Source organism: Berghia stephanieae, chromosome 11, assembly GCF_034508935.2.
Source record: "Berghia stephanieae isolate SIO BIC M18660-M18661 chromosome 11, UCSD_Bste_1.3, whole genome shotgun sequence".
Classification (NCBI taxonomy): domain Eukaryota; kingdom Metazoa; phylum Mollusca; class Gastropoda; order Nudibranchia; family Aeolidiidae; genus Berghia; species Berghia stephanieae.
This window is the reverse complement of record NC_088370.1, coordinates 6,925,163-6,945,146: the sequence shown is the minus strand read 5'-3', so window position 1 is coordinate 6,945,146 and position 19,984 is coordinate 6,925,163. Positions and strand designations below refer to the sequence as shown.

General features: G+C 36.7%; 2 protein-coding genes across 2 annotated transcripts; one reads left to right on the top strand and one right to left on the bottom strand.

The window, feature by feature from the left end:
* Positions 1-2,035: 2,035 nt before the first annotated feature.
* LOC144957376 (uncharacterized) lies at positions 2,036-9,033 on the bottom strand. Its single transcript, XM_078888609.1, has 4 exons — positions 8,737-9,033; positions 6,776-6,937; positions 3,977-4,149; positions 2,036-2,873 (listed from the first exon to the last, which is right to left on the bottom strand). Exons 1-4 carry the CDS (start codon positions 8,990-8,992, stop codon positions 2,406-2,408), a joined length of 1,059 nt encoding a protein of 352 aa, XP_078744735.1. The 5' UTR covers positions 8,993-9,033; the 3' UTR covers positions 2,036-2,405.
* LOC144957377 (uncharacterized) lies at positions 8,590-19,312 on the top strand. Its single transcript, XM_078888610.1, has 4 exons — positions 8,590-8,707; positions 9,262-9,636; positions 11,938-12,090; positions 16,745-19,312. Exons 2-4 carry the CDS (start codon positions 9,363-9,365, stop codon positions 16,981-16,983), a joined length of 666 nt encoding a protein of 221 aa, XP_078744736.1. The 5' UTR covers positions 8,590-8,707; positions 9,262-9,362; the 3' UTR covers positions 16,984-19,312.
* Positions 19,313-19,984: the final 672 nt, after the last annotated feature.

The window sequence follows — 19,984 nt, the reverse complement described above, 5'->3', positions numbered from 1 at the left end:
GACACACAAATCAAGCAAGCATGGAGAATTCATCTGCATATATTCCACAGTAAAGAAACTAATTAAACTGTAAAACACAACTAAAAACTGTCCCTTGAAGCAAGACAAATCAAAACGCATGGTATTTCTAAAAAAAAAAATGCGTTGATAAATCGGACACAAGTTAAGAACTCAACTTTTCTTTTTCGTTCAATAATTCTGATTGTCCAGTGTGACCAAGAGAGAACCAGCCACACTGTCACCCCCCCCCCCCCCCCTATTTACCTTTGATTTTTTTTTTCAGGGGGGGGGGGGGGGGTTGAACAGGACCCAATAAAAAGAGTGAAGACCTGATTCAAATACCAGATCAGAGAAAATAATAAACATTTCCAATTCAAACTCCAAAGTCATAAAAGTAAATGTTTTGCCTTAAATGGCAAGATTTGAAATGATAGAATATAAAATATAGATCTTAAATGTTTGAAATTTTATCAACAATTCAATGGAATCAATGATGGAATGAGACACCGTCAACTGGGAAAACTTTGCCTCTTGAATGTTGGACCAATGAGAGATTGTTTAGTTTTGTGGCAATTATTTTCTTTGATAAAAATTCAAGTCTGTTAACATGTACAATAACTGTAATAAAGCTGAGATTATTTAAATGCTCCAAATTCACAGAGACAACGTTACCCCAGCTGTCAGTAGTTCAAGTTATCAGTATCAGTATTTGTTATCATGACATCAAGTACTGGAATGTAAAAGAAATGGAATGGACATTGTTTCAAATAATGAATGAACTAAAGGTATTTTAAAAAGTCGACACAGATCACAAAATAATCAAACAGACAACACAGTTCTACATAAATTGGAATTAGATCTAACAAACACAATGTCTTCACTCTCAAACCCCTTGAAAAAAGAAGATGGAATGACAAAATCGCGGTGAACTTCTGAATGGAAATAAAACTGTTGTTTTAAAGGAATTTACGGCGCTTGCACCAAATTTAGGTCGTTTCAGCGCCAGTAAAAAGGAAGAAAATGGGATAGTCAAAACATTCTGCATTTACAACTTTTTAAAAAATAAGAAAATGTAAGACAGAGGGGAATTGGTTCAAATAGAGAACAGATGTCTAAAAGTCTCATTCAGACACAAGCCCAGGATCCCACTCCCATTCCAAGACAAAGCCAGAAAGAAATCAGAAAACGGATATAAGGAATAGAAGATACAGCAAGTGACCTCCTACCCACCATGGGAGGTCAAAAGACCCCATCCAGTAATCTGACAAGTTTTCTCGGGTTGTTAAGATTATACACAATATATCATATATATATATATATATATATATATATATATATATATATATATATATATATAGAAATGCATGCCTGCCTGTCCCAGAAACGTTTTGGATTTGACGAAAACGTTCACTTCCCAGGATGTTGGTTGTTATTGGATTTGACATTTTTACTTGAAGACACATTTTACAGATTTCAATTATCTCCCATCAATTACTGTTCAATGCCTTGCCTGAAGATGCCCCCCCCCCCCCTTCCAGTGGCCACAAACTGAGAAAAGTGGTAAAATTTTTGCTGATACATGGAACACCAGTTTGTGTCTCCTCCATGCTTTTCCCTAGCAGACATACAATGTTTTTGAACAATAAAAAAAGTCTTCCTCTCATCCGTGTTGTAAATCAATCAATAGCAACGGGTGAGAAAAATGACAGGACAGTCACTAGATGACGTGTATTGTGACACAACCTACCTAAATGTTACCCACCACCCCACAATGGTATTGCAACCAACACATGAAACGACTTAGAATTGGACCCTGTATTCTGTATTCAAGAGAATAAATATCGTTCATTTCATTGACTGGCTTGACTTGAAGCTGTTCACTGGCATGGACAACTGACTTTACAGCCTCGGTGGCCTTCTTGATTTCTGTGCAGAGGAATCTCCATTCCTGTCTGTTTGATGCTGTGTCTCTGATATTGTTGAGGTCCACGGTTGATGGTAATCAGTCTTTAAATGGCAAAAAAACTGACATGTCTTTTTTTTTTTTCATCATTGTTTTTACTATAAATTTACTTTTTGACTTTGTGTTGTATCTTTTTTACGAGTCATTTTTACTCCCTATATTTTACTATACATTGTATTTGTGGGCCACAGGTGACAATTCTCAAATAGGAGAGAGGGGCATGGAGAGAGAGAGAGAGAGAGAGAGAGAGAGAGAGAGAGAGAGAGAGAGAGGGGGGGGGGGCTAATGGAAGAAACTTTTTCAATTTCAAATACATTCACATGGGGAGAGGAACTCACTAATCAATTTTAAAAAACAAAACATTCACAACCAACTCAAAATTAATAAACTCTCTAACATAACAGAATATTAACATAACATTTCCAAAACATTAACAAATCAGTTACACAGCAGACTCTGGTGCTCTAGATCCCTGGGATTCAGCGATAGACGGTGGGGCAGACGGCCTCTCCCGGTGTGCAGGGCCATGCTGGTATTGGTGATGGCCGGCTCCTGGCCTTTGAGCACCAACACCATATGACGGTGGTGGCGGACGGACCCCTATACTACTACCAGAACCATGGTGAGGGGCGTGGACAGATATGGCAGATGTCTGATGGGGACCTGGACGCATGATTTGACCTGACCCATGATGGCCAGCCGGCCTTTGGTGAGCGATGGAACCGGATCCATAATATCCCGGCCTTGCCATTCCAGCGACACTCCCTGATCCATAATGTCCATATTTGGGCGGCTCCATTGACATGGCTCCCTGCTCTCTGACTGCCTCGTCTTGTTTCTCCAAGGCTCGTTTCTTGGCTGCAAGTTCTCCACGGGAAATCACGCCAGGGTCTCCATTATCTTCCTTGTCCTGAAACAAAGAACAAATTTTAAAACATCTGTGAAAACTGTCAATAATAACTTTCTTATAAATTTGGCAAATTGGAATTTTTGTAACACTAAGGCTCTGAAACCACGGGACCAATCGTCACCAAATTTTACATACGGTGTTTACAATAGACATGAAGACGGTTTGCGTGTCTTATGAGATTGATCAGACATCATGAATATTTTATTGAAAAATCAAATTTGTTTCGTCAAATCCCATTGAAAACACGACACCATCATTTTTAGCTCGTATGTTTTGTGTCAACCTTCCGGATAGCGAGTATGACAATGAGGTGGGAGTATTTGCATTGAATCGATACCAGTTAAAGGTTCCTCTCATTATTTTGAATACATAGAGAGATGACAAAGACAAGTAATTCCACCCACCCAACACATGCCACATTGGATTCCCTACCTTGAATGCCACATAGAGATGACAAAGACAAGCAACTCCACCCACCCAACACATGCCACATTGGATTACCTACCTTGAATACCACATAGAGATGACAAAGACAAGTAACTCCACCCACCCAACACATGCCACATTGGATTCTCTACCTTGAATACCACATAGAGAGATGACAAAGACAAGTAACTCCACCCACCCAACACATGCCACATTGGATTCCCTACCTTGAATACCACATAGAGAGATGGCAAAGACAAGTAACTCCACCCACCCAACACATGCCACATTAGATTCCCTACCTTGAATACCACATAGAGAGATGACAAAGACAAGTAACACCAACCACCCAACACATGCCACATTGGATTCCCTACCTTGAATACCACATAGAGAGATGACAAAGACAAGTAACTCCAACCACCCAACACATGTCACATTGGATTTCCTACCTTGAATACCACATAGAGAGATGACAAAGACAAGTAACTCCACCCACCCAACACATGCCACATTGGATTCCCTACCTTGAATACCACATAGAGAGATGACAAAGACAAGTAACTCCACCCACCCAACACATGCCACATTAGATTCCCTACCTTGAATACCACATAGAGAGATGACAAAGACAAGTAACTCCACCCACCCAACACATGTCACATTGGATTCCCTACCTTGAATACCAGAGCTAGGATAAAAAAGGACATCCCCCCAAAGGCAGCAAAGAATCCAGAGAGAACACACAGGCCAAAACTCCAAGACAAATAATTCATCCAGGGACGGGGCATCCACTCGTCATCCAAGCTCTTCTCAGCAAAAACCAGCGAGATCAGGAACACCAGAAAAGCTGTTGGAAGAACAAAATTATGTTGTATTGTGTGGATTTGGCCGTATTGATGTATAACAACCACCTTCATACCGAGATATCCAGAGTTCGAGTCCTGCTCTGAGCATGCAAAGCTGAGTCCTTGAAAAATTTCTTTACTTACTTCCCTCGTACTCAGATGTAAAATGTGTACCCTACCAATAACAGTCTTGTCTCTGTCCAAAAAAAAACAAAAATTGTAATAGCACCTCCCAGGCATCATGTATTGTTCTACATGTCAAGTGCTGCTGTCTTTTGACCTGCTCACAGCCGTTTAAATAGGGCCCAAACTTTCACTTTAGTTACTTCTTCCCTCACTGGCTACCGTCGAGTAATGTAAACAACCCACCGTCAGCAACAGTGATAACAGCTGTCAAGACGGCGTGCATTGGCAATAAATTATGTCTGCAGGTAAATCTCATCGCTTTGAATTTCTCTCAGGCAGAGAGTAGTAGAAATTTCATCAAAATACTCAATTTTCTCAGCCCGTTGTGGACGCAGCATCTTTTTCATAATTTTCAAACATATATGGATACAAAGGCCAATTTTTCCTCTACAAGATGCAATTATTTTAATTTACATCATTAAATGATAAGTTTGTGTTTTGCTCTTTTGAATAAACAGAGTTTTTTATGAAATAAATATTTAAATTATAAGTTTAAGAAATATTTAAAAATTCAAAATATCAAGCCAACACTTTTTACCATCAAGTGTGAGGGATCAGTGAAAAGTAGATAAAATTATCTTTCATATGATATATACTTTATTATGTAGATTTAGGGATATAAGAATAGACGGTGTGGAAAGGAATCTCAATAATTATTTTTGTTACCAACAAAGAGGAGAATATTTCATATTTTAGAAACCCAATAATAAAACTAGATAGTGATGATAAGAGACATTTATTTAATTTGATTTCATTGAATTTAAGCGGAAATTTTAGATATTTCTTAAATTTACTTATTTAAGCTCTGTTCAGGTTATGGAGAGACACACTGAAGACGGTCATCACACCAGTACAAATGAAATATGTCGAATTTGTTGTGAAAGAGTACAGAGCCATGCTGAGAGGATTAAAAGACTCTAGACGTTATCAACAGTTGACTATAAATATAAATGTGAAATTCTGACATATTTAAATATTTCAATTTGCAAGAAATGTGTTTCACTGATACATAATTTAAAGAAATGCGATGCAGGTATTGATACCTTTGGTTCAATGAGAAAACTCTGAACAAGAAACAATACTTAATGAGGTGAATAGGATCCTAATCTTTCACCAGTGATGTGCTATATGCAGTCTATATGGCACACAAATTAAAAGAGGTGCAAGTCAAGTACATGAAAAAAAGTAATGGGCATGGATATCTCAAAAATAAGGTTATGAAACTTATAAGAACTCTTTAAGATTTTCTTAGTGGTTTTGATTGTCTTTAAATGAATGCCTTATATAACAATTTTTACTGGAATTCTTATAATTCGTTGATTCTGGGATAGATATAAGTGAATCACATTTGACTATGTTTCTGGTTTATTATAAAATTTCTATTAAGACAATGCTGTGATTGGATTTCAATTTTACCTTACTCAAAATTATTACTTTTACGTACAGGTGAACTGATATCTCAAACGCCTCAATCTACTGATATAAAATTTATATGTCTACATTATACAGATATTCAACATCATTTCCATTACTTTTGTTTTAAAATCTTAAGTGTTGAACATGCTAAAATATTCTCTTAAAAATTTTAATTCACTTAAATTTATGGATCAATTTCATGGGTTATCCCTCTTGCTTTTTAACGCCATCATAATTATGATTAAATAATCAATAAAAACTCTGTTAATAAACTGTTTGGTAGTATAAAAATATTTTTGCTACACTTAATAACGGCAATACTACATTAGTTTTAAATTCAGAAAAAATAGATCAAAACGGCGAAAAAATTGTCTCCCTCTCTTAGTGTAAAGCTATGACTCATCATCACTAGACTGGCTAGATTTACCTGGCGAACTAAACTGAAAGCAATAAACGCCTGTGTGCTGTACAGCAGTTTGAGCACATTATGTGGATATTGTGCTATATAAAAGCTCAAAGCTCGGTTTTATTTAAAATTGGTATAAAAATAGACAAGAGGAGACAAAAGTCCAGTAACTCTCGTTTTGAGCTTGAAACGTTTTGTGTTTGGTATTTTGTTTTTTTTAAAAGCTGTTTTATTCAGTTTCGTTTATTACTATTCAATACATCTTTTCAGATTTATCTTGTGTGGCTATGTGGTCTAATGTTAAGACACTCACCTTAGGATCAGAAGATCCTGGGTTCGAGTCCCGAGCAATGCATAGTTGAGTCATTGGAAAAGGCTCTTTATTCACATTCCCTCACCATACTCAGGTGTAAAATGAGTACCGTGCCGCTAACAGCATTGTCTCTATCCAAAAAATTGTAATATCAGCTAACACACGTCATGCCTCGTTCTACATGCTACATGTTGCTGTTGGCTAGGGAACATTAGTAAAGCGCTTTGAACAAGTTTAGTGGATATTGCGCTATATAAAAACTCAAGTTTTGTCTTATTTGTAGATGTAAACAACATTGATTGCCCACCTGATCCCAATAACAAGAAACTGATGATAAAAAACATCCGAGGTCTCTTCTGGTACAGACGCACTCTGGTCTCTTCAAAATTGTAGCAGACAGACAAAGCAACGGCAAACAGATCCATGAGCAAGGTGAACACACAAAACGCTTGGATGAATCGAAACCAAACTGGAATATAAAAGAAATCAATGAATCAAACGGATCCGTGTGTCGTGATAAATAAAAAGAATAAAATCTCAATGGCATCGTCCTGACCATTGTGGTCTTGTGGTATTACACTCGCTTTCATATCGGAAGGTCCTAGACTCGAGTCTCAACTCGGCGCATAGTTGAGTCCTTGGAAAATGCTCTTTACTCACATTCTCTCACCGTATTCAGGTGTAAAATGAGTACCTGGCCGTTGACAGTATTGTCTCTGTAGGACCAAAAGACGCTCACAAAGTTCTGAAATGTGATACAAAAGTTCATAATTCTACGAATTTTTTGTAGAAGTTGACAGGTCTGCTATAATTTGTTGAGAAAAAAAACCTGTCTTATAGTAAATCATTTTGATTCATTGTATTTGAATTGTGATCCTATCTGTCAATGAAGGTGTCCAACAAATATTGGAACAGCAACAAGATAAATATTCATCAAATCATGAGAAAGTCATTCTGTATTAAATATATCAATATGAACATTTATACAGCACTCATCCACTGATTAACCATGCCCTATGCGCTTCACAATGGATCATCAATTCCCCCAGCAGTCCATATGGAACCATTATTCTATTACATACAGTATAGATAGAATGCGCTTGGCCAAGGAGTTCACAACATTGCCATCCGGAAGTATAACGGACCAACACACAAACTCTGTGTAACCATGAACTTTTATAGTCTGGTTAATACAGTTTAGTGAGAACAACTCACAAACGCGGATGGCAAAAACAATAACAAAGACCTGAATGACGTCATCTGCATACTATCTATAATGAGCCTGTACTGTTAGGCATTCTTCTTCCACTAGCACACATTATATTTGTAACTGCCTGTAACCAGGTGGTACTCATTCATACTTGAGTCAAGTGCCTTAACCAAAGACACAACATTGGTGTCAGGAACAGAATTTTCCACAAAAATTACTGTCACCCTTCCAACCACTTATCATGCTTAACCTTGCTTGGATTTTATGATGACATGTTGAGACACTGTCCGGCTGAACCATCCCTTATTTGTTGACACAATAACCAATGTGACCCCTGACCCTTCTGCATCAATAGAGAGTATGCTGACACATTGTACCGTTGTATTGGGCTGTCTTTCTGCAAGTTCCTAGCATGGCCTTGCTTTGTTATTTAATTATATATATCATTATTTTATTAGTGTTCACTATTATATTATTTACATCAAGAGAATGGAAAAAGGGGGGGAAGGGGGGATCGGGTTCTTTTTTTGTTTGTATTTTTTCCAATGGGACTTTTGCCCTTCAATGCTAGGAACTTGTGGAAAGACTCCCTTACATTGTATTGAATTTGTTGTTCTATTGACAACCTGCAACCACAATTAACCAAAATTAATGTTTGATCTGCTTTATCGGTCGCGCGTGTGATATTCCTATAGTCTATAGATAAGTGTAACACTGAATCCTGCTACGGTCGAAGTCGAATGGGTTGAACGTTGTTCAGCTCCCTGGCAACTAAGGAAAGACATAATACGAGTGTCAGTCACTGTATTCCCGCTATAAAGATGAAGTATGATATGGACATTCATTACAATAAGTATAACATTCAAAACAAAAACAATAACAGTCCCTAACGCTTAACTGGCTAACACGGAAGTGGACGAAACGTCACTTGTTATCATCAGGTTCAGAACCCTCACGTCGAAAAGCCATTTTGTTTCTATGTCCAATCCAAACCATAATAAAACGTCACAACTCTACCTTGACTGACAGGTAATCAAATATCCCCTTGACCATTTTACCTGGTTGGAGTTGGTCTTTGATTGCCTCGAATTCCGAGGAGTGAATCCACCAGCATCCGACGTAGGACTTCATGACAGGGTCACGGGGCATGATGAACCCACTCAGGCAGACGTGCCACAGCCCGATATGGCCGAAAGAACTGTGAACTCTTGTCCATGACTGATACCAATAGGGAGACGCAAAGGCAATGAACATACACAGAAATGCTATGATGGAACACACCAGACCACCGCGAAAGAACGCAATGGTCGCCATGTTTGAACACTACACTACTTTCGTTCGTATCAGTAGCCCTATGTTTTTGTAGTGACTAAAATAGGACTCTCTTATCATGATAGGGGGAACAGCATGGCGGGTGTAAGTACCATGATTTATTTTTAATGGTAGAAACTAAATATTCTACAATACGTATCATTAAAAGTGATATTATTACATCATGCTGTTAAAATCTATATTTGCGTCTCCTTAAATTGTTTAAAATTCAGCATCTTTTACTTTATAAAGAATGCTTTCTTTCCTTCCAGGTGAATAATGAACTGTTCTGTCCACGCTTCCGGTTTACCTGGCCAAAACGCACCTGTATTCTTTTCATTTCCTGTTTTTGGAACCACAACAAATTTTCAAGATGGCGATGAAACGGGCCAAGCGCCTGATCGCCACTTTTGGCCTGTTATTCACACTAAGTGCCTTTATCTGTATGGTTGTGGCGTTTTCCACACCGCACTGGCTGGAGAGATTCTCACACAAACGTATGACAAAGGTATTCGTTCGTATGGGACTCTGGGAGGCCTGTTTCAATGACTGGACTTTCTACAAAGATTATTTGGGCAAGCAATATAACGGGTGTTGGTGGATTTTCCACTTTGAATACAGACCGATCTGGCACTGGCTGAATCCACGTAAGTCTCCTTTTAAAACGGTCCTAATTATTATCTGGATGTTTATCTCTCTCCAAATGAGTAGGAATCTTCTTTAGTTTGAAAACTTGACCCAGTTTGGGGTGTCTTCAAAACACGGAAGTGACGGGTGGCTATTTTATCCTCACTCCAAATGCAAGCTTACATTCACGCCGAACCAATCGGTTTCCTTGTCCATTTCTCCTTGTTATTCTGTCTTCCAGCTCTCAACTGTCTACTAAGCACGTTCTCATCCTGAATGACATCGTCTGAGCTCAAGACGTCAGCTTACACGGTTAGTCTGGGTGGGGATCCTGACCTCCCATAGTGGGCAGGCTGGGTGGTGATCCTGACCTCCCATAGTGGGCAGGCTGGGTGTGGATCCAGACCTCCCATAGTGGGCAGGGGGGGGGGGTACAGTACATACTGTGTCTTCTTTCCCCTTATATCTGTTTTCCAACATGCTTTCTGTCTTTGTCTTGGAATGAGATTACTTGGTTTTGTCCTGGCCTTGGCCGGAGTCCTAGCTGGGAGGGAAACAGCCAAATGCATAGTTATTGTTTTGGAAGATGATATTTTTTTTTCCTTGTAAATCATCTCTCTGTTATGTATTATTATATTTGTTATTTTGAATGTATAATAATGCAAGCATTTGAGTGTATTCCTCTTTGTTGGATTTTGTGCTTGTGGACCGGATGAGACTTATAGTTGATCTCAAACTAAGTACTTTGATGGTGTGCTCTTGGAATCTACATCTGATCCCTATTTGTTCCCAGTTCCCCTATGTCTTACTTTCTCTTGGGTGCTTTAATTGTAATTCTAGAACTTTTTACTATCCCATTTTCATCCTTTTTACTGGCGCTGAAATAACCTAAATGTGTTGCAAGCGCCGTAAAACCCTTTAAAACAAAACAATTACACGGTTAATCAGGATGTTTATTATTGACCACAGAACGGATGACTCGAACGTGAGATCTGTTTTATTTACCAACAGATCGGATGGCATCTAGTTCAGAAGATTAACGAATGTGAGTCTGCTAGTAAACAATCATGAGCTTATTTTTGTTTACCCTACCTGCCCAAACTTGGCAAGCACTTAACTGGTATTTCCAAAGAGCCTTAAATACTTAATACGTTAATCAATCTGTCTGATCCACTACCCATGGTAATACACTGCCCATGGCCGTTAAGCCTGACCAATTGCTTTCATTCAATGACCCAACTCTCCTGGAAGTTAAAGCACGCTGTCAGTGATATGTGGTTATTCTCCTACCGGCTTGGCCTATCAAGATCTTTTGTTTGTATCTGCTGTCTCCATCCATTCTATAAATAGCATCACTTGTAGACTATACACCTTCTTCCTCATTCCCTGTTTTCTCTCATTACAGGTTTGGTTTCAGTTCGCCTTTACCCGATATCAAATTTAACAGTTTTCGCCAAGAGATGAGTAGCTATGCTATATTATAAATTATTTCATCAGTAAAGCAAGAGTCACATCCATGTCACTGCTCTCTGTAATAGTATTAGTGGATTTGAACAGATCTTATTATCATATAAAATGTTACTGGCCAAGTACTCATTTTACCCATGAGTGTAGAGAGAAAATCTGTATCAAGAGCCTTCGCCAACGGTCTGCAAAATTAAATCCATGGAATTAAATTGGATTAAAAATATCTAGAAATTATTATATAAAATGGTATTTGTCAGGTACTCGTTTTACACTTGAGTATAGTGAGAGAATCTATGTCAAGAGCGTTTACTCTTGAGCTGCCCACAGTCTGCTATTGTATCACATGACCAAAAAACCACTCCAAGCGATTGGCCTTTCCTAAGGTCATCAAGATAGCACGATTTTTACAGTCCAAAGTGAATAATTATGCATCAGGCACTGCTGGAAGATAAAGATCTGATAAAGTTTGTATAAGGCAGTACCAGACAAAGCAATGAGAAAAAAAATATCCCCCCAAAAAAGAGCCTGTCAGGCTTCATTGATTCATACACACTTTTTCTGATGTTTATCTCAGCAAGATTTTACTTTTTATTTGTATTTTCTTTCTTTTTTTTTTTTCTTTTTTTTATTTTCTTTTTTTTTTTTTCTTTCTATAATTTAATAATTCAAAACTTGCCATATCATTGTTAATTTTTGACAATTTTCTTCAGTGTTGTTCTCTCCATCTAGCATGACATACAAGGGGCATAATCAATGACAAATATTCATATATATACAGTGAAGATTAAAACATGGATTGTCTTTCTTACTTTGATCACACCGTCCTTGTCTATCTTTTCCCCTGTTTGATACAGCATGGTTCCTGGCCATCCAAATCATGATCACCCTGGGATTCATCGCCCACATCTTGTCTGTCGTCGTCAACATCATGTACTACGTCAGATGCTGCCCCAGGGAAAAAGAGAAGAAATATGTCTTGGCAACCTCCATCATGATGGGCTTGGCATGTGAGTCGCTATCTGGAATTGGGGCCAGTCAGAGATCAGTCAATCTTGATAGAATATTTTGTCATCACACAAGTAAAGTGGTCCTTCAAAGCCATTAGGCCCATAGAGCCGGAGTTTAACCTGGTTTCTGTAGTGAGAAATAGAAAATAGCAATTGCTTGCTCCCTATGGATAGGATGCTAGTCTATTGCAAAATACTTATAATAATAATAATACTTTATTGCATCCCAAAAAGGAAATTTTTTGTACAGACGTGTTATAATTTACATAATAAGATAAAAATACAATGGAAATAGGATGTATAATATATGAAAAAGGAGTAGCTCCATTACCAGAGCTGCGCTTTATAATATGAATAATTTCAACACTGTAAAATAGTCAAAACTGTCACTATAAATTAAAAATTGAAAAGATTGCAAAACAAATAAATTAATAATTTAATATTTACATTTTTTGAAACTAAAAATGCGAAATAATTGTATAAAATGATTATTGCTTGTTGTTATAAAGCCTAATACTGGACGGCAGAAATGATTTTCGGTGTCTCTCTGTTTTCGTTGAAATAGAGAAAGGGCGACCACTTCTTTCTGACATAATAACTGATGGTCTTAGTGGATGATACTGGTCATTTAATATTTTAGTTATTTTATTTATACAAAATTTCTCGTATAAAAGATCTACATCGTCAACATCATTTATATAGCGTTTAATAGATTTTTTAATATTTGAATTTATTTTATTCCTTTCCACTGCTAAGCAATTGCCTCCCCAAGCTGTTATACAAAATGACAAAACACTTTCGATTACTGCTCTATAAAATAATGTGCAGAGGGTTCTATCTATTCTAAACTGAGAGAGTTTTGATAAAAAATATGTACGTCTGCACATCTTATGCCTAATTATTTTCAAGTGTTCATCCACTTGAGCCTGTCATCAATTGTTACACCAAGGTATTTGTAGTGAGGAACTCGCTGGACGAATTGGTCCTTTAATTTTAACGGTTCTATCGGTTCCTTCACTCTCCTAAAGTCAATCACTAGCTCCTTTGTCTTGCTTATGTTAAGCTCTAGGCGGTGGGCATCACACCAAGACACAAATCTATCAATTTCTTGCCTATAAGCCACTTCGTTGCCATTTGTTATGAGGCTTTGAAGAGCGGTGTCATCTGCAAACTTTATCAAAGGTACACAGTCATTCGTGTATATTGTGAATAATACAGGGGACAATACACAACCTTGAGGAACACCAGTATTTGTAGTTATACAGGAAGATATATTTTGTCCTAATTGAACATATTGTGCTCTCTCCGTAAGAAATTCGAGCACCCAAGCAATTATATACTTGTTTAGATTCAGACTAGTCAATTTTTGAACAACCAACTGAGGTTGCATTGTATTGAACGCTGAAGAAAAATCTGCGAAAAGCAATCTGCAATAGCTCTTAGCGTGATCTAGATGCCTGTAGATGTTGTTTGTAAACAGCAAAATGGCATCCTCTACGCCACGTCCTGGTTTGTAAGCAAATTGATGACTATCACTCAATGGCATAAACTGGTTCCTAATTTTAACAAGAACAAGTTTTTCTAAAGATTTCATGACTATTGAAGTCAGTGCAACAGGTCTGAGATCGTTCATAGATTCAAGTTTTTCTTTTTTTTGGAACAGGAATAATTTTTGAAGTTTTCCAAATTTCAGGGATCGAAACGCATTGGAGGGACCAGTTAAACATATGTGTATAAATGGGGGACAGTTGATGGGCACATTCTTTTAATAATTTTCCTTTCAATCCATCCGGCCCAGCAGCCTTCCTCTCGTTTAGTTTCGAAAATACGAATCTCGTTTCTTCTTCACTGACCTCAATAGTCATTTCATCTTCCAAAGCCCTGTCTAATTTATGTTTTTCATTTTCAATATCAAATTTGTTTGCTGTGTCAAAACGTGAATAAAATTTATTTAGAGTTTCAATTTCGATATCTTCAGATATAATCGTGGGCTTTGGATTATAGTTAACAGCAGTTTTAAGCCCCCGCCACGTGTCCCGTATATCCCCAGAAGAAAAGCATTTTTCAATTTTATTTTTGTACTTGTCTCTACAACTGGATATTACTCTCTTTATCTCTTTTTGTTTTGTTTTCAGATCTTTTTTATTTCTACTAGTAAAGAGAGTTTTCTTTTAGTTCAATAAAAGTTTTAGATCTTTTGTTATCCAAGGCTTGTTGTTAGGATAATATTTTATTTCTTTTTTACAAGACACGAGCTGTTCACAGAATTTTAAATACTCACTCACACAGTCATTCAGCTCATCCACACTATCACATGATTCGATAAAAACATTCCAGTCAGTGCATTCAAAACAACCACGCAAATCTTCACACACACTTCCGTTCCAGATCTGTACACTTTTCTTTACTGGTTTTACACGTTTAAAAACAGGGCGGTAGGTGGGGAGTAGCAAGATCATGCAGTGGTCAGATAAACCCAATGGGGCACGGGGTAAACATTTGTAACTATTTTTAATATTACACAGGAATAAATCTAATGTTTTTTTGTCCCTTGTCTCGCAGTCCACGTATTGATGAAGTCCCGGGAGAGTGAAATCTTTACATTGGTTAAAATCACCAGTGACCATCAATACGGCATCGGGCGACTTCATTTGAATGTCCTGTATTTCTTTCTTCAAAATATTTTTCGCTGTGTTGTTGTCTGATGATGGTGGAATGTAGACGTTGATGATGATGACATGAGTAAATTCCCGGGGTAGATAATAAGGTCGTGACGAAACAGTAATAAATTCAATATAATCGTCACAATACATTTTCTTTATTTGACAATTATTGGGGTGGCACCATTTGTTGTTAATATATGTGCACACCCCACCCCCAGTTCGTTTATTTACATTAGTCCGATCTCCTCGAAATAGTGAGTATTGTTCAATATCAAAACATGATGATGGTATGTGAGGAGAGAGCCAAGTCTCTGTTAAAGCTATTATGGAGGCTTGACGATAGTCATTATTGTAACGACACAGTGAAAACAGTTCATCAATTTTATTCTTTAATGATCTTACATTACCTGTCACTACACAGGGTAAAAATGGACGAAAAGGCCGTCTGTTGAATTTTGTTTTTATTCCTCCTTTTCTCCCCCTCTTTCTTACTTTAATAAACGATGTGTCAATAGTGGGTGGTGGGGGTGACACGGGTTGGAGGGATCGGAGAGTCTCTGGAGTATATATTATCGATAGGCTTTTGGCAGCAAAATCACAGGCTAAAACACCATTTATGCTTATAAATATACTAATAAATATAAAAATCAGGAACAATATATACTTCACATCCATTTTGAATTAAAATTAGGCGTAAATTCCGGCGATTGAATGATAAATGAATAAAAATATGTGTAGAAATAGGTAAACATTCACAACACGTCTGTTGTCGCCGGAAGCCAGCGCATTTAACAGAACCAGATACCCAATCACTGCTGAGTAGATGAGAGGGGTCTGGAAAACATAATCTTGACTTCACCTGGGATCGATCCCAAAATGAACTCGTTATCTGTTGTGTCATGATTTAAAATCTTGTATCATTTCTCTTGTTATGGTTTGGTGAGGCTCAAACCAAATTGGCTAATATAATATTGAAGACGGTTGGTTACAGCAGAAGAAGAAAAAAATTGATAAGCTAAAAAGAATTTTAAGTCTTTAAAAAAATGTTTTATACTGTTTCGCGTTGACAAACAAACTTGTGCAAGAATCCTATGTGATTTGCATGTCCTTGACAATCAGAAACTTAGCTCTAGAACTTATAAATGCTCATTATTATTATTGTGTCCCTGTTCCATTGTGAGATGTAAATAAAATAAATGAATGTGAATGTTTTTATCATGCATTTCCACAAATTAGTCATGCACTATGTGCCCCACAATGGTTCATTTATTCAACTAGCAGGCCATATGGAATCCTATTTTCATTTCATACAGACCAGTTGTCTATTAGGCATCCATTTTGTACTAACACTAGCACTGTCCATCACTCCCTGTAATCAGGTACACATTGACATCTAAGTTGGATGGGGTAATAAGTGTTAGGTGTCTCACCAAAGGAAACAATGTCGAGACAAGAATTTTCCACAATCACTGTCTCACCCAGCCAGCTTAGCATAGCTTGACTTTTGTGACAAGACAAGATAAAGTATGGCTTAGTTCACAGTGACATGTTAGAGAATACTCAGTAACGAAGGGCAAAGTTACATTTGTGAATAAGGATCTTCTCTTGATTTTCTAATTTTATATTTTAGCCATAACCTTAACTCACTCAACCCAAACACCTACTATATCTGTAGTTTACCCGGGTTACTTTTACCCCATGTCTATTTATTACATTTTTATGATACAAATTATGGCGTAGTATCAAAGCTAAAAAAAAAATATTTTTTGCTTGTTAATGATAATTGAATAATACCATCTATGCACATGCTCATTTTTTCCAATTTTGAAAGTAGTAGGATTGAGTGAGTTAAGCTAAATTAGACAAACCAAATCTTTTGAGTTTTGGGTTGTTTCCACTGTAATATTCATTAAATACCCAATATTATGTAAACTTTACCTATTTTTTTTTTTTTCTTCAATCTCCACTTCCCCATTCTATTTTTATGACAGCTGTATTCATCTCCATATCAACCACGATTTTTGGAATCAAAGCTGACACAGATCGGCAATGGCTGCCGAATCCAGATTCCAACTTCCTGTCGTGGTCCTTTGGATGTGCTGTCCTCTCCGGGTTCTTTTCCATCTTTGCCACCATGTGCCTGGTGGTCGATTATCTCCGAATCAAAGAAGAAGAGGCTCGTGCCAGTCGGGGGCCTGCCTATCCTGTCAAGCCAAATCCTAGAATGTAAACATGAGCTGTGTGGAACTGTTGTCTGGACTGGAAGTGTGTAAATATGGTGTGTGCTGATGTGTGGATTGTTGTCATTACTTGATGTGTATTGAGTGTGTAAATGCCGTGTGCTGATGACGTTTGATTGCTGAATGGAGATTTAGTTTTATGTAACGTTTTTAGTGCAGATAGTCTAGACACCTAAAATTATCGAGAAACTTTTTTTTAAAAATCTTTGTTTATTTTTCTTGTCTGGAATTGTACATAGTTAGATTCATTAATTTCTCTCAAATTGGTTGTTTTTTAGGGGGTTTTTTTTCCCAAATGTCAGGCATAATGCCTTCTACACATTATATTCTATTGTCAGTTTGACGTTTTTTTAAAGGTTGGGCACAGTGTATTTTTTTGATGAAAGAAGTTTCTACATTTTAATGGAAGTTTTGAGCAATTTGAAAGAGAAAGGTGGGAGAGAGAGGGGGGGGAGATAAAAAGATTACAATGAAAGAGTGTCTGTGAGAGACTTTGATTTTATACATCATCTATTGTTATTTTTATGACAGATTTATGTCATTCCATTACCATACATTCCAACTTTGTTTTTGTTGTTGTGTGACCCACGCACTCAATTTGCTAGACTATATTGAACTGGCATGGCAGTTTTTTGCATCGCTTGCGGATGCAAAAAAAAAAGCAAAATATTTGTGTTGCGGCCGCAAATCTGCAAATTTTTTATTTTTTACATTCCCATTTTCTTCCTTTTTACTGATGCTGATATGACCTTACATTTGTTGCAAAGCACCATGAAACTCTTGAAAACAAACAAATAAACTGGCTATGGGTTTTTAGGATAATTAATCGAAAATATTTGCAAATTTTGCTGTTTTTAGCTTGCAAAATTTGGGATTTTTATTTTCAAAAAAACGCGCCATGTCAGATTTTATGAATTCCAAACAAAAGACTGAATTTTAACCTGAAATCATCAAAAATACAAACTTTTTGACTTTTTGGGGAGTAAGTTTTCATTTCTGTCCTTTTGATGGTACAGAGAAATGTTAAATGATTTATTGTTGAAAATCTAATTAAATCCTGACATGGAGTTGGAGTACCAATCTGGGTTGCTGGGTCACATTGTGTCTTGTATAAATACCATGATAGGCCTTCCATCAATTGGATAGAAATAGATTTTTGTTGTTGTTGTTATTGTAAATTTCACGATCTGACTTATAATATCTTAGTTAATGAAATTGTTACAATTTGATTTAGAAAGTTAGTAGAGGAAATCATATAGCCTACGAAATAAACAAATTGTATGAAATATTCAAGTCATAAATTCCATGTTTGTGCATTGTGTATTTTAGTCATTCTATTTAGGATCACATGGTCCCATTCGTCTTCTCTGTTCCCATTTCATTATTGAAACTCAGACCAAAACGCAACCAGGGCCAAACTGGCAGACGTGAAATATTATTACATTTTTAATTCTACTTTGTTAAGCCATCCATCATTTCATTGTTGGTTTCACAAATAATCATAGACAACAAGTTTTTCATTGTCATATCAGGAATTAAAAGTGTCGACACAGTGCATAGTTATTTCTACTTGTTTTTTTTTTGTTTTTTTAATTCATACAACTTATATAACATACTATTATTATTTTTATATCATTAAAATTATCAAATGTCACGTACAATGGTCCATGAAGTCAACAACGATTTGTTCATTCACTGTGGCTCACATTATTATTGTACAAATGGATTTATAACATTCCAAGAGAAATTAGTTGTTTTTTAAAACTTTTCATTACATTTCATTCCAGTGAAACGTTGATAATATCTCAGTTTATAACTGTCTGAATTCGACGTTTATTTTTTGGCTTTGTTGGAATTAATTGGTTTTAATTTTACTTCTTTGAAAGTGTGAGAATCATCAGAAATGCCAGCTGACTGAGTCATTCGTATGTGGAAGGAAAGTTAAAGAGGAAGAGAGAAATGATAACTTCAATCTTTTGGTATTTATGGAGAGAGAAACAAGAGATGATTGCTAAAGATTTATAAACTATCGACTGCAAATCAAAAGTGGTTGAAATTGAAAAGTTAAATGAGATGTTATAGCAAGTTTTCTTTTATGTGAATGACAAAGTGCAGCTATTTAAAGTTCTTTCCAAAATTGATAAGAACAATGTTTCTCGTATATTTTGAGTCTTAACTCTAAGCAGATAGTTGTTCAAAAGTTGTTTATTGTTTGCAAGAAGTGATGTTCCATCTTAACATGTTTTTGTTTTTTTAATTCAATGAATGCTGATATTTTTAATTCAAAACTTTTTAAAATAAAACATTCCATAATGAAAAGTGGATTATTTGAATTTATATTACATGTATATGATAAAATAATAATAGGCCTATTGTTAATTCTAAACACAATTTCCCTTCAAATCGGGTGTTTGATAGGGCTGGCTGCAGGGACAGTACCTGGGTGGGGATCCTGACCTCTCATAGCGGGCAGGGAGGTACATACTGCGTCTTCTATCCCCTTATATCTGTTTTCCAACATGCTTTCTGTCTTTGTCTTGGAATGGGGTTACTTGGTTTTGTCCTGGCTCTGGCCGGAGTCCTAGCTGGGAGGGAAACAGTCAAATGCATAGTTATTGTTTTGGGAGATGATATTTTTTTCCTTGTCAATCATCTCTCTGTTATGAATTATTATTTTTATTTTGAATGTATAATGTAAGCATTTGAGTGTGTTCCTCTTTGTTGGATTTTGTGCTTGTGCCTGGATGAGACTTGTAGGTGATTTCAAACTAAGTACATTTTGGTGGTATGCTCTTGGAATCTACATCTGATCCCTATTTGTTCTCAGTTCCCCTTTGTCTTACTTTTTCTTGGGTGCTTTAATTGTAATTCTAGAACTTTTTACTATCCCATTTTCTTCCTTTTTACTGGCGCTGATATAACCTAAATGTGTTGCAAGCGCCGTAAAACCCTTAAAAACAAAACAACAAAACAGGGACAGTACATACCTGC

Coding starts and splice junctions, on each gene's coding strand:
- LOC144957376 (XM_078888609.1), bottom strand. CDS start 8,992: ATGGCGACCATTGCGTTCTTTCGCGGTGGTCTGGTGTGTTCCATCATA. Junction 6,938..8,736: donor CAAAGACCAACTCCAACCAG/GTAAAATGGTCA, acceptor TTTATATTCCAG/TTTGGTTTCGATTCATCCAA. Junction 2,874..3,976: donor TCCTAGCTCTGGTATTCAAG/GTAGGGAATCCA, acceptor TCTTTGTTTCAG/GACAAGGAAGATAATGGAGA.
- LOC144957377 (XM_078888610.1), top strand. CDS start 9,363: ATGGCGATGAAACGGGCCAAGCGCCTGATCGCCACTTTTGGCCTGTTA. Junction 9,637..11,937: donor CTGGCACTGGCTGAATCCAC/GTAAGTCTCCTT, acceptor TGTTTGATACAG/CATGGTTCCTGGCCATCCAA. Junction 12,091..16,744: donor CATCATGATGGGCTTGGCAT/GTGAGTCGCTAT, acceptor TTTTTATGACAG/CTGTATTCATCTCCATATCA.